We start from the raw sequence: 14,247 nt of genomic DNA on the forward strand, positions 1-14,247 counted from the left end.
AGGCTTTGCGCCACCTGCATAATTGTATGTATCAGTGATTAGGAAGCAAAAACCTATTTCAGACTGGGGGGAACTACGGGGAAGGTTTTCAAAGTCTCTAAGGTATTTAGGAGCATGCGACCAGTGAGGCTTGTGCTGCTAAGTCACTTGTGATTTTGAAAGTAGTTCCCAATTTCTGTCTTAACTCTAGGCATCTGTTCTTCAAATATATCTTTTGTATTGATTAAATATATGACTGAAATGGTTTTAAAGCAGGATTGTGTTAGCATACTTTTATGTTGAATGGAAAATATATATATATACATATGTGCAATATTATTCTGCTTTCTTCCATGCAAAGGGTGAAATCAAAATTGCCGTTTCTATTGAAGACGAAGCCAACAAAGACCTGCCTCCTGCTGCTCTGCTTTATAGGCCAGTTCGTCAGTATGTTTACGGAGTCCTGTTTAGTTTGGCAGAAAGCAGAAAGAAAACTGAAAGGCTTGCTTTTAGAAAGAACAGACTTCCACCAGAATGTATGTACTCTAGCCATCGTTTTTCTCTTCAAAACTCCATAATCTTATGTGCGTTTTCAACATGATCAAAAATGAGAGTAATTATTAGGCTTTCATGAATGTCACTGAGATAAAATTTTAATGTTCTGTCAGGACAAAAGTGGCAGATTTTATGGGTCCTTATAAATAAATTACTTTATAATCTTTTTTCTTACTATATTTATTTCCTGTAATTGTTTAATGAATACAAAAGGAGTCAGTAAGCAAAATTGGAGGTTTATAGCTGGAACACTAACATGAAAAATAATGTATAGTCTGGCTACTGCCTGACTTTTCCTGAATAGTCTGTCATTTTTGGTCCTGGTGTGCTCTTTAGATTCAAAGTATTATGTTAGGAATTGAATGTAAGAAATTTCTCTTCCTTTCTCACACAAATATTAAAATAGTTTTCACAGAAATGTTAAATGCATACGTCACCTTTCCCTGTTTTTCCCTCTGTGTTTCCAAAATACTCTGTCTAGTATATTTCAGTGGAATTTAGTTTTGTCTCTCTTTTTAGCTTTCAAACGTGACATATGAAAATTTTATGTTTATTACACTGTAGTTTGCTTAGGCTTCAGGTATAGCAACTTAGTCATAAACCAACTAACAATTTAAAAACTGTACTTTTTTGTGAGCATATTTGTTACAGGGGCCATTTGCTAATGCAGTCAAAAGCATGAGTGCTAGTGCTGACATTAATCAGATGTACACATTTTCAAATCTGTAGTTGCCAGTGATTCATTTCATTTGAGAAAATCCCAGTTTATATACGGAAAGGTTTTCTTAATGTCAAACACATACCAAAAAGTGGTTGAACCTCTGTAACAATATTTTGGGAAGGTTAGGGAAAAGCAAAGTATTAAATAGATGATTGTCAACAGGAGAAAAGGTAACAACATATTTATTTGTAGGATTCTGCTGTCAGTAGACCAAATTTAAAAAGCAAATATTTAGATTTGTTTGTTGTGAAGATGTCATTTGCAATCTTTGTGTCTAAGGCTACATACAGTAATCATTTGTATGCCTTATTTTCATTTACACCCCTCCCTCCCACCAATTTTTAATTGGAACAAACTATTGTGAAATATTTTGTGACCCTTATAGGCAGGAGGAGAATGTTTCACTGAGATTCAAAGTCATAAAATAAGAAATAGTTTTGAAATAAGTAGTCAAATTACCCCTTTTCTGAGTCTTTTTTTTTTAAATCCGCCTCTTTCTCAAACAAAATAATTTCCAAACTCACAAGTTCACACATGTAGATTCTAGACACACTTGTGTTAACAGTTTTAGGAGATTGGCTTTGAAATAAACTTATATGCAATGTTCATTGTTGCTGACTTGGATTAATGTCCTTGAAGCTGCTGTATAGATTTACTTACAGTTTTGTGCACCTAAATAGCTAAAGTGCTTAAAGCTGTAAGTGCTGAAGCCCTTAACTATCTTAGCTTAATGCAGGTTTTCTTTTTTCTCTTGAAAAACTGCACAGAGTTCCCTAGAGTTTTTGAGCTACTTGGCTGGGTCCCCTCTTCCCTCCCTTAGTTTACACTGCCCTTCAGAGTTTCCTTAGTCTGTGGAGGCAGAAGTTGCTGCTGACTTAGCTCTCACTATCCTCTGGTGTTCCTAATAAGGGTAACAAGGAAATAGGGGTACCAACTCTCACTTTTGGTCTCCTTAAACTTTTATATTACTAGAAGTAAAATGTCTCTTATTTCAGCCAGTTCAACATTTATTGACTTGCCTTAAATTTCTGAATCACTTCTGTTGGCTATAGTCATTTGCTTCTGTGAGTAGAAAACACCTAGCAGAGGCTCTTTTTTTTTTTAATGTAGGAAATTCTTATGCAATGTTATGTGTTTATTGCAGTAGTATTCCAGCACCCCAATTGTGGTTGTGGTTGTTATTGTGCTAGGGTGCAGAACCTGTAATTAAGACATAGAACTTGAGCTCAAGAGAAGTTCAGTTTTCAACTCTGCCCAAGCATGTTGGTGCAAATAAGGATTATTTTTTACTAATATAAAGTAAGAAATATAGTGGGTTCCACTTAATAGTAATCCTGATATTAATGACTTCTGGTTAATAGCAGCATTTTGCCAGGAAACAGTCCTGTCCCATTTACTTCAATAATATTTGGATATTGGCAACAGGTTGTCGCATATGATAACTTTTTGAAATGCCTTTCTTGCCTGCAACACTGCAAACCTGCCAGCAGCTGGGAGGGGAGGCTCCGGACAGGGCAGCAGCAGGAAGGGGAGGGCTGCAGCCTGGATACTGGTGGCTTTTCTTGGGGAGTAGGGATGCTGGGGGCCTGCAGGACTGTATGGTACCTCTGTGCTCTCCGGGCTGTGCCCTACTCTGGCACGAGGGGCCTGATCTCAGCATGTCCCAGTGCTTCTTTCCCTGGCTGCAGCCCCATAAACCTGCTTGTGGAGCTGCACCTAGGGAAGGAAGAGCTGAGAAGTGCTGAGCATCAACTGCAGACAGGTTTGTGGGGTTGCAGGGAGAGGTACCGGGCATGTCTCAGCGTTCTCTTCCTGGGCTGCAGCCCTGTAAACCTGCTTTCCACTTATCTGCAGCCTCCAGATAATAGCTTCTTTTTGCTGGGAACTAAAAGATTGTTAATAAGTAGAATTTATTGTAATGTTAATAAGAACATGCAGTTTCTGAAGAGCTTAGAATCTAAAAAGACAAAAATTAAAGGGTAGAGGCAAGAGATAAAACATACAAGCAAAGTGTTCAGGGTTGTGATGGTTACATGCTAATTTCATGTAGGTTTTTTCAATTTAAAGTATTTTTATTTCTTTATTTTTTATTATGGTGGCCAGGGGTATGGCAAAATGGGATGAGTAAAGAAGATCAAGCCATTTTAGCAGAAAGTGGAAGGTGAGGAGAAGAGGGAAGGAAGGGACAGAGATTAAGGAGACCACAGAGAGTTAGTTACATAATATTTAAGATGCCCTATACATCTAAAACATGCAGCATTCAAAAATGAACTGTTAAAAAGTACGAAAACAGCTAGGCAGTGTGTATAAATTATTCATTACTATTACAGTTTATATATTCATTTAATGGCTCTACTGATGCCTAAAAAACTGCCATCTTTGTTATACAAACCTTAACTCTCATCTACAATACTCATTGTTGAAATCGGTCAACACGAGCTTCACTTGTTTATATATATATAGAGAGAGAGAGAGAGAGAGAGAGAGAGAGAGAGAGAGCAAGTAATGTGTGTGTATGTTAAGAGTGTGTAACTGTCATGAGTCGGAGTTAGGTTTGTGAAATACACATGGTAAACTGTGTCAGTGTTGTCATTAAGAAAAGGAGTACTTGTGGCACCTTAGAGACTAACAAATTTATTTGAGCATAAGCTTTCGTGAGCTACAGCTCACTTCATTGGATGCATTTGGTGGAAAATACAGTGGGGAGATTTATACACACACACAGAGAACATGAAACAATGGGTTTTATCATACACACTGTAAGGAGAGTGATCACTTAAAATGAGCCATCACCAGCAGCGGGGGGGCGGGGAGGAGGAGGAAAACCTTTCATGGTGACAAGCAAGGTAGGCCATTTCAATGCCCCTCTGCCATGTACATTGGCCAAACTGGACAGTCTCTACATAAAAGAATAAATGGACACAAATCAGACGTCAAGAATTATAACATTCAAAAACCAGTCGGAGAACACTTCAATCTCTCCGGTCACTCGATTACAGACATGAGGGTGGCTATCCTTCAACAAAAAAACTTCAAAAACAGACTCCAACGAGAGACTGCTGAATTGGAATTAATTTGCAAACTGGATACAATTAACTTAGGCTTGAATAGAGACTGGGAATGGATGAGTCATTACACAAAGTAAAACTATTTCCCCATGTTATTTCTCCCCCCCACTGTTCCTCAGATGTTCTTGTTAACTGCTGGAAATGGTTTTCCTCCTTCTCCTCACCCCGCTGCTGGTGATGGCTCATCTTAAGTGATCACTCTCCTTACAGTGTGTATGATAAAACCCATTGTTTCATGTTCTCTGTGTGTGTATATAAATCTCCCCACTGTATTTTCCACCAAATGCATCCAATGAAGTGAGCTGTAGCTCACGAAAGCTTATGCTCAAATAAATTTGTTAGTCTCTAAGGTGCCACAAGTACTCCTTTTCTTTTTGCGAATACAGACTAACACGGCTGCTACTCTGAAACCTGTCATTATGAGTGTTGTCATTGAATATGCAAATTGTAGGGTAAAGAAATGTTTATATAAACTAACTGTCCACTGCCATACTTTTATATTGTGATGTTCTTTGTATGTAATTATCAAAATCATACAAAAAAATTTCTGTTAGAAGATGCAATTAGTGAACTTATTTTTTTTTCAGAAGGCCAAACAAAACCAAGTGGTGTTCTTCACAAATGGGTCTGTGTGCATGCACCCAAGGTTGGAATCTTTTGAATAGCAGCAGCTACTATGCTGTGCCTGTACCATGCATGTCCTTGTGCTCCCACTCACCCATGTGAGGGCATAAAAAGCAGAATGAGAACACCTGCACCAGTCCCTTACGACTTCTTGGAGTGGTTGTTACCGTGTGTAAGGATCTGGGGTCTAGAACCTGGATCTGCAGAGCTTGGTACAGCTGATGTTCCCACAGTGCCACAAGGAAGCCATGCAAAGGCACAGCTGTGGAGCACTGTGGAGAGTAGGCATTGCAGGAAGTACTGCCCAAGAGGTCCAGAGTGACATACTTTGCAGCCCTCTGATTGGCCAAGCACCTTATTTAACCCCAGGAGTTGCCCCAGAAAGTTGCCTGGGCAATGGCACAGATTTCAGCCTGCTGCAGTGCCAGACTTTGCTTGGTCTCCAGTCTCCAATCCCAGCCTGACTGTGACCCTCATTCCTGCCTCCTGATTCTAGCCTGGTACTGCCTCTGATTTCCGGTCTCTGACTCCAGCCTGCCTCTGACCCTGATCCAGCCTGGTAAGGCCTCTGATCTCCGGTCTCCAACTCCAGCCCGACTCTGATCCTGACTCTTGCTTATGGGACCCGGTTCTTGCAATTCCTCCAACTCCTGCTCGGTGACTACCATCCCTAGTGTGCAGACCTCAGCCCAGCTGTGATTGCTAGGCCTGACTGCCTGTGCCCTGGTCCCTTACAGTATGGGTGCTCTACTTCAGGGGCATATGGGCCTTTGGAGATTTTTGTCAGCAGGGTCTGATTGGTCCACATGTGCAGCCTGATTATCCTTGTACCCCTTACTAAGGGTATATAGGGGCAGTGCCTCACCACTTAGGCTTTAAACAGGGGCTTTAGTGTCCTGCAGTGTCCATTTTTTAGGTAGCTTGCTTATTGACATGGTAAATACTTAGATGAATAGGTAGTGTTAGTTTAGTGCTTATTATAGTGATTAGTTTTGTTTGTATAGTTAGTGAAAATAGCTTTAGAGAGAGTTTATTAGGACATAGGGTTTATTTCCCCCATGCCTTCTCAATTCTCTAGTCAGAAGGGGGAGTTTAGTTTACCGTGTTCTTGATGGGAATGCCTAAATCTCCTTGCTTTAAGTCATATGATGTCTGCAGGGATGCTATTCCCTTGAACGACAACCACATGAGTTTTCTCTATTGTTTAGCAGAAGTTCATGTTCTTCTAAGTTTAATATTTGTAGGTCATTTGGCAGGATAACTAAAAAGATCAGAGAAACCAAATTAGAACTGTTTCTCATAGATTGATCTGTGTGGGCCTCTTCAGGTCCAGAGCCTCGGATCCCATTTGTATAAGGGAATGCAGAAATTCAGAGTACCCTGTCAAGTTTGGTTTCTGTGACTCCCAGGACCCATGCAACCGGTAGGACGGTGCAAGGAGATCATACTGAAAGTGGTATTACAATACCTTCTAAACACAGGAGTTGACCTAGATCATTCAAAAAGAAGTTGATAATAAGAGGCTGAAATTGCCTGAGGGAGTCACCGCTATGGAGACTTCATGTCCCGATAAGGACATTGCTGAGGCTCTAGGAGATTTCAGTACTGGTGCTTTGTTACTGATCAGGAAAATCACTACTTTAGCACCAAGTGTTAAAAATCTATCGGTGCACAGGCTGAGATGGTACTGACATTGAAGCCTGGCTCTATTAGCTTAGTACTGAGTAAACTTTTAACAAAGAGTAGACTCTCTGCCTCTACTAAACCTATGGTACTGAGTGCATCTGCAATGCCTAGCAATTAAGCGGTACTGGCTGTGACTTCTCTAAATAAGTGTGCAGTGCTGATGAGGCTGTGGAGGGCCATTTGGTGCCATGTAAGTCTATGGCTCCTCTGCTACCGACAGTGGCTTGTAGGGAAGTAGCTTCCAAGATGCCGTCTCCTTTTTCGTCACCTGTACTGAGTAGATTAATGTTGCCTAAAGACTTAGTAATTTCAGAAGCACCAGAGTCCTCTCTACTAGCAGAGGATATAGATGTTTTGGTACTGGACAAAAGATTGTCTCCAGTACCATCTTACTCTGCACTACTGTCGGGGTCTAGAGTTCTGTCTCCAGTCACTCTACCATCTTTGGCTCTCTGATTTGAACCAGATGTTTATTGTTCATCAGATTCTTACCTGTATGTGAAGAATTCACCAGATTACTCACCAGATTACTACTCCACAAAGTTCCACTCAGATAGGGATCTACAAGATCTAGACAGGATAGATGCATAATACCACCCTCAAATGACCTGGTACCAGTCACCTTGGGGTCCTCAGCCATATCCATATGGGGCACATCAGGCTGTTTGTGGAACTCATGAGATGATAAGGAGTATTATCTCGGAATAACCAGGGATTCTGAGAAAGTGAATTTGTGACGGCAGTCAGCTCTACCATAAGATCCTCTGCATCAGTCTCAACAGCCATTTGAGGAGGAACAACATACTGAAGAGGGAACTTTAGTACCAGCGAATATATCTTACTTGCCCAATGAGGCTGTAATGCCTCCACCACCATTATATACTCGCAATTCTAAGCAGTTTCAGGCCTTGATGAAACAGGTAGCTGAATCACTACAGATCCCCTTGGAAGAAATCCAAGAAGCTCCACACAATTTCATGGAACTTCCACACTTCAGCCACATGGTGAGTAGGCCTGCCAATTAATGATGCCCTGCTGGAGCCAGCTCAGACAGTCTGATAAACTCTGACTTTAGCTCTAACATGTAAAAGAGCTCACATGAAATATTGTATACTGTCACAAGGATCTGAGGACCTTTTTTCCTAACCGGTACCTAATTCATTAGTGGTGATGTAGCAAATGAACGTAACCAACAGCTTTCTAAAACAACATCGTGATGAAAAATCAAAATCATTTGGATCTCTTTGGTCGTAAGATCTACTTATTCACCACTTTGCAATTCAGAGTAGCAAACTACCCTATCAAGCTCTTATGGCAAAATACAACAACATCAATTATAATAAGCTTGCTTACTTTATTGAGCAACTACAATAAAAGCATGGAACAATTTCAATTTATCATCTCTGAGGGTCATCTTACAGCCAAACCACCTCAACAAGCTGTTTTGGATGCAGCAGATATGGTGTCCTGATTCATGGCTGCTGCAGTAGTCATGCTTCATGCATCCTGGTTCCATCCAAAAGAGGTCCAAACACACACATTTGGGGAACCAAAAATATTTAGTGAGAGGACAGCTGAGTCACTTAGTTCACTTAACATTCCAGAGCGATCCTCTGTTCTCTTGGCATCTATACTCCTGCTAACAGAAGAAAATATAACAGGCTTCAGTCATTTCAGAATTTTGTTCTGCATAAATAGTTTCGGCAAAGAATATCTGAGCCACTCGGGAAATGGCCAAGATTCCAGAACAAGAGACCTTGACCTCTGCAAACAAGACTACATAGCAGACTTCATCTGGCAAGTATTCATTTTGATATGCAGGTTGAGAGCTGAAAACCATGCTACCATTCAGATTCAAAGTTCTATTCTCCTCCTCTTTTCCTGTTATTTAGAAACTATCTGACCAATCTGTGTGTTTTGGGAAAAGATGACATCCACCTGTTGGATGTCGGAAGTTATAACATCTGGTTACACCATCCACTTCCATTCTGTGCTGACTCCTCACTCACCTTCCTTGCTGGTCTCTTTGACCCATGAACAGACTAAGCAGATTACAAGCACCCCAAAAGACACAGCTCTAAAAAATTACTTACTTGGAATAAAGGACAGTGCAGCTATGAATTGTCAGTTACGAGACCTTATTTGTAAGATACAATTTGGGGTAGTGTGGAAGTTTAGCTGTGAAGGTGAATATAAGACTCCAGAGCAGAATTTGAAAAGCATTATTGTGGAAGGGCAGCGAACAGCTAAAATGTTGCTATCAGGCAGCCATGGATGCATAGGGGACATCAGCTTGATCTGTGGCCACTTCTGTGACTATTTGTGCAACTTTGTGTCCGCAAGCCTCTGGTGTTCCAAAAGAAGTGCAAAGCATAGCTGAGGATTTGCCCTTCAAGGACACAGAATTATTTAGCACTCGTACAGATGAGTCTCTCAAAGATTCCAGGACCACATTCCACTCTGTGGGCACATACCACAAACTGTAAGCCTGTTAGGTGCTGGGGCAAACTAGGCAGAAGACTTCTAACGCCAATACAGATGATCTGAATGTCTGCCCAGGAAGAAACAGAGGCTTTCTCAGAGGAGGCATCTTCCTGAACTGTTGTCACACTGCACTGGCTTCCTGGGAGCAGGTTTTCACAAGAGTTCATAGCCACACTTGAACCACTCAGGGACCATCTCTAAACTCTGACTTTTGTACGCCACCTTGCTTTCTTCAATCAGACATGGTCTATGAGAGCAGACAGGTGGATGCTGAAAGTATCACCCATATCTGTCTCATCCAGTTTTGATCCTCACTCCCTGCTAACCCCATTCCCTGCTCCTCTTCAGGACCTTTCTCATGAAAATCAGCTCAAATAAGTGGCTTCCCTACTTTGCTTAGGAACCATAGAAGAACTTGCCTCTGGAGTCTAGGGGAAGAGGCTTCTAATTCTAATATTTTCTTATTCCAAAGAAAAAAGGGGATTTTGTCCTATTCTAGACCTGAGAAGACTGAACAAATATATCTGCCATCTCAGATACAGGATGGTAACTCTAGCCTCCATCATCCTTGACCTTCAGGCTCAAGATTGTTTCATGGCTATTTACAAGATGCATACTTCCATATCACCATTCACCAGAAAGTACCTGCAGTTCACACTGGGGTCCAGTCACTACCACTACAAAATGATACCATTCAGTCTTTCTATAGAACCAAGAGTCTTTACAAAATGTCAATCTGTGGTGGTGACATATCTGAGGTGATGTCATTTACTTTTATCCCAATTTAGATGATTGATCTCATCAGGAAGTTGCCACAACCCTGATGTATGGTTTTTCACCTATGCAAACAGCTGAAATTCATGATGAATTATGGGAAATCATCTCTGAGCCCATCACAGATAATACAATTTATAGGAAAACATAAGAATATAAAAATGGCCAATGGTCCATCTAATCCAGTATTTTGTCTTTGACAGTGGCTGTTGCCAGATGCTTCAGAGGGAACAAACAGAACAGGGCAATTTATCAAGTGGTCTATCCCCCATCGTGCAGTCCCAGCTTCTGGCAGAGATTTAGGGACATCCAGAACATAGGGTTGTGTCCCTGATCATCGTGGCTAATAGCGATTGATGACCTATCCTTCATAAACTTACCTAATTCTTTTTTGAATTGAGTTATACTTTTGACCTTCACAACATCCTCTGGCAGTGAGTTCCACAGGTTTGCTATGCACTGGGTGAAGAAGTACTTCCTTACGTTTGGTTTTCAAACCTACTACCTATTAATACCATTGGGTGACCATTGGTTCTGGTGTTGTGAAGGGATAAATAACACTTCCTTATTCATGTTCTCCATCCTTCATGATTTTATAGACCTCTATTCTTCCCCCCCCATGTGATCTCTTTTTAAAAACTGAACAGTCCGTCTTTTTAAACTCCTCATATGAAAACTGTTCTGTGTCTCTAACCATTTTTGTTGCCCTTCTCTGAACTTTTTCCAATTCTAATTTATCTTTTTGAGATGGGGTGACCAGAACTGTGTTCAGCATTCAAGGTGTGGGCATGCCATGGATTTATATAGCAGCCCTAATAAACTTCAAATTAGCAAAAGCGTATCTTCCTGAGGAAGGATTTTTCTCTTCATACAGTAATCACTGGTATAAAATCAAATCCAGCAACTACAATAAGAAATTGTCTCAAACTTCTAGACCACATGTTTACTCGCACACATGATGCCCCTAGCCAGACCTCACCTGTGTCCATTACAAGGCTGGTTAAGGTCAAGGCATTGTGACAGGCTGGAAGGCTGTAAGAGGGTGCTAGAAGGCAGATACATTAGAATGTTAAAGGCCTTCTTCCCTACTAGCTAAGAAGCGGTTACCTCAGGTCAATGAGGGACACCTGATTCCAATTAAGGCCTGCATGAGGCCTTTAACCCCTCCTTTGGTGAGAGAAAATGGGAAGAGAGAAACACGCTGCTGCCACGGGGAAGCTGCCGAACCTGAGGCCTGCTGGGGGAAGGACTGGCATCCCAGGGCAACCAACAGAGCAACACTCTGCACCCAGGAGGAGGCAGAGAAAGGTAACCCACTGGCTTTTCTTTGTTTATGAGACTATTTTCCTTTTTGTTTGGTGGCGGATGAATCCTTCGGCCAACCTTCAGGCCTACATTTAAAGTACGACCAAAGGAGCACAGAAGGGGGAAGGCAAACCCTCCCATGAGTGGGGCTGATTACCTCAGGCCTGTCATCGCCAGAGGGGGAAGCACTAAATCTGGTGAGATGAAGGAGGTGCCTTGCCACAGCATATAGTGAGCATGCAAATGGTGGTCCCAGTGCTAATCCTATCAGCTCAGAGCTGGTGGGTAGACCACAAGAATGCTCAGAGCCCACTTCTCCATACCTCCCCTTGAAAGATGTTGGACACAGATGCATCAAGTACAGGTTGGGAAGCACATCAGGATTGTGTCCGCATACAAGAGACTTGGTCTCAAAAAGACAAGACTCTTCACATAAACATACGAGAATGAGCAATCAGATTAGCTTTCATAGCATTCCAGCCTGTTCTTCTAAACTCTATAAATTCTCACCCACAACATATCTGCACTGTACTGTATGAACAAGCAAGGAGGTGCTTCTTATCACCCCATATCAAGAAATTATAGATATGGTGTTTATGAACATGGGATAACCCATCACTTTTCATCTTCCAGGAGCCAGCAACAATCTAAAATACTTCCTAAACAAGCAATCCATCTCCAACCACAAATGGTCTCTGAACAGCTCCATCCTTAAATCAGTATAATGGGAAATTCTATTATAGACTTGTTTACCACTAAAGACTATATGAAATGCCCAACATTTTGTTCTAGGGAGGCATGAGCCCTCAATCATTGCAAGACACCTTCCTCATAGAGTGGGATGGAGGTCTCATGTATGCAGTTGTGCCGATTTTCTTGATTCCAGGAGTGATGTGCAAAATCAAACAGGCTGCAGTCACACTGTTACGGATATCTTCAGGACAGTTCTAGCTAGCATATCTCCTTAAAATGTCTGTCTAGGCTTCTGTACCACTGCAAGACAGTCCGTGCATAATATCACAGAAACGAGGTCAGGTACTTCATCCATGCCCAAAGTCACAATATTTGATAGAATGAATGTTGGTCCCCTGAGTGCTACCAATAGAGGCTGCTCACTACAAGTACAAGAGATCCTGCTGCAAAGTAGAAGGCTCTTCCCAGGGAAGACTTACTTCTTTAAATGAAAAGATTTTCAATTTGGGCAGCCCAGCACAACCTCAGCCTACTGAAGGCTTCTGTACCAAAAATCCTCAACTTTAGTTTAGATTTGAAACACCCTGAACACTCGGTTTATCAAAGTCCACCTGGATGCAATCTCACCACACTACCATCGAGTCATGCTCAGTTTTTTCTCACCTTCCGGGATCCAGATTTCTAAAGGTGTTACTGCAATCTTACCAATCAACAGAATGCCCTCCAGGGTGGGATCTTAATGTTATTCTTACAAATCACATGGAGTCCTCCTTTGAGCCTCTTTCTAAATGCTCTTTGTCACCTTACTCTGAAGACAGCCTTTTTAATCACCATTTTATCAGCGAGAAGGGTCAGCGAACTCCAAGGGCTCATGGCTAACATTCCTTACACAGCATTACATGGAAATAAGATTTGGTTGGCAAAAAATAACTTACTTGGACACTGTCTGTTCATTTTTAAAAGGATAACTATATCTGTCTTTGAATCTTCTTTAAAGTTTTTGTTTTTTTCACCCATGCTTTCCTTTAAGGTTTTTTCTCTCCTTTTTTGCTGTGTGAAAGACCCACACAAACAGGGAAATCTTGATTATGGTTAAACAATATACAGAAAGTGAACAAACTGGAGGGAAAAATAGATTTTTTTTCCCCAATAGATTTAATTTACAGTAATAGGAAGTTTGGCATTAGGGAGAAGGGGAAGTAGAGGGGTTTCTTTTTCTTTCTTTCGTTCGTTCTTTCTTTCTTCCACAAGTATTGTTTAGTTTACTGTATCCTTTTAAAAAGCTCTGAGAAATACATTATTCCTTTGCAGTAAATAGTAACATTTATTGTTGAGCTGAAGCAGAGAAAAGCATGTATTTTTTTCAGGAAGAAGTAGCCTGTTGGACAAACAAAACCTTCTTGGAAATTAGGATGAAAAATTATATATAGCTATTTTCCTCCTGGCAATTAACTTAAATTTGTTCATATGGAATTTCCAATTATAGTGAGTAATTCATCCAACATTAAATTTACCAAGATGATAGTATTGCCTACTTATCCCTTGAGTAAGGGTGGAGTTATACTGCAATCATTTAGTCTTCTGCCAAGATGTTTTTTCATTGTTCAGACCTAAACAAAGATGTTTTGTACTTTACAGATTTGATTTCAGAATACCCTTGGGCTTCTGTCTAGGGCAAGGTGTTAAGTACCACCAGTTCTTCCCATTGGATACCAGCTTAAGTCTAATTATACATAAGAACTTAAGTTGTCTTCCTGGCATATATGAAATGGAATGAGACCACGGGCTTATCTTCTGATGGTGAAACAAATTAGATGGAGGGAACTATAATTTGAATTTCAACCATTACTTTTTCTTTTGTGCAAAGGAGTCAAGTTTTCTCATTGAAATGTCCACTACAACACTGAGATCATACAGTTAAAAAGTACACAATAATACTTGGTCCTGGCCTTGTGCATATACTGAACGAGAACGGTAGCAAGATGGAACCTTGCAGCAGCCTACACAGGAATGTCCTTAGAATTGATGATGCAAATACAGTCTTCTGGGGCTTCAGCCTACAAGGAACAAAGCTGCTCAAGGAGCCCCATCCCACTGTCGCATAGAAATAGCTTCAGGCAAGTCAACAGTACTTCATATTCACTGGAACTGAAGGCAGCTGATAAATCTAACATCAGCATAGACACCTGATCACTGGGATGAAATTGTTGTCCAGTGTGACAAGGATGGTTTCTGTGCAATATCCAGCTCTGTAACCAGATTGACGGGGGCTAGGGAGATCTAAGACTTTTAGTTATTGTGACTCTTTTTACCGTTCTTCTCAATTACCAATTATGGCAACTTGAACAGCTGTGTATT

At 41.0% G+C, this 14,247-nt stretch overlaps 1 protein-coding gene across 2 annotated transcripts in view; it reads left to right on the forward strand.

Annotated features, from left to right (window-relative positions):
• FAM120A (family with sequence similarity 120A) overlaps nt 1–14,247 on the forward strand; it is a 127,628-nt gene that overhangs the window by 74,374 nt on the left and 39,007 nt on the right. For both annotated transcript variants that reach the window (XM_038408679.2, XM_043519915.1), the window contains exon 10: nt 341–515. In XM_038408679.2, coding sequence (XP_038264607.1) covers nt 341–515 — 175 coding nt within the window. The remainder of the gene's footprint in view (nt 1–340; nt 516–14,247) is intronic.

This window comes from Dermochelys coriacea, chromosome 7 (genome assembly GCF_009764565.3).
Source record: "Dermochelys coriacea isolate rDerCor1 chromosome 7, rDerCor1.pri.v4, whole genome shotgun sequence".
NCBI lineage: Eukaryota > Metazoa > Chordata > Testudines > Dermochelyidae > Dermochelys > Dermochelys coriacea.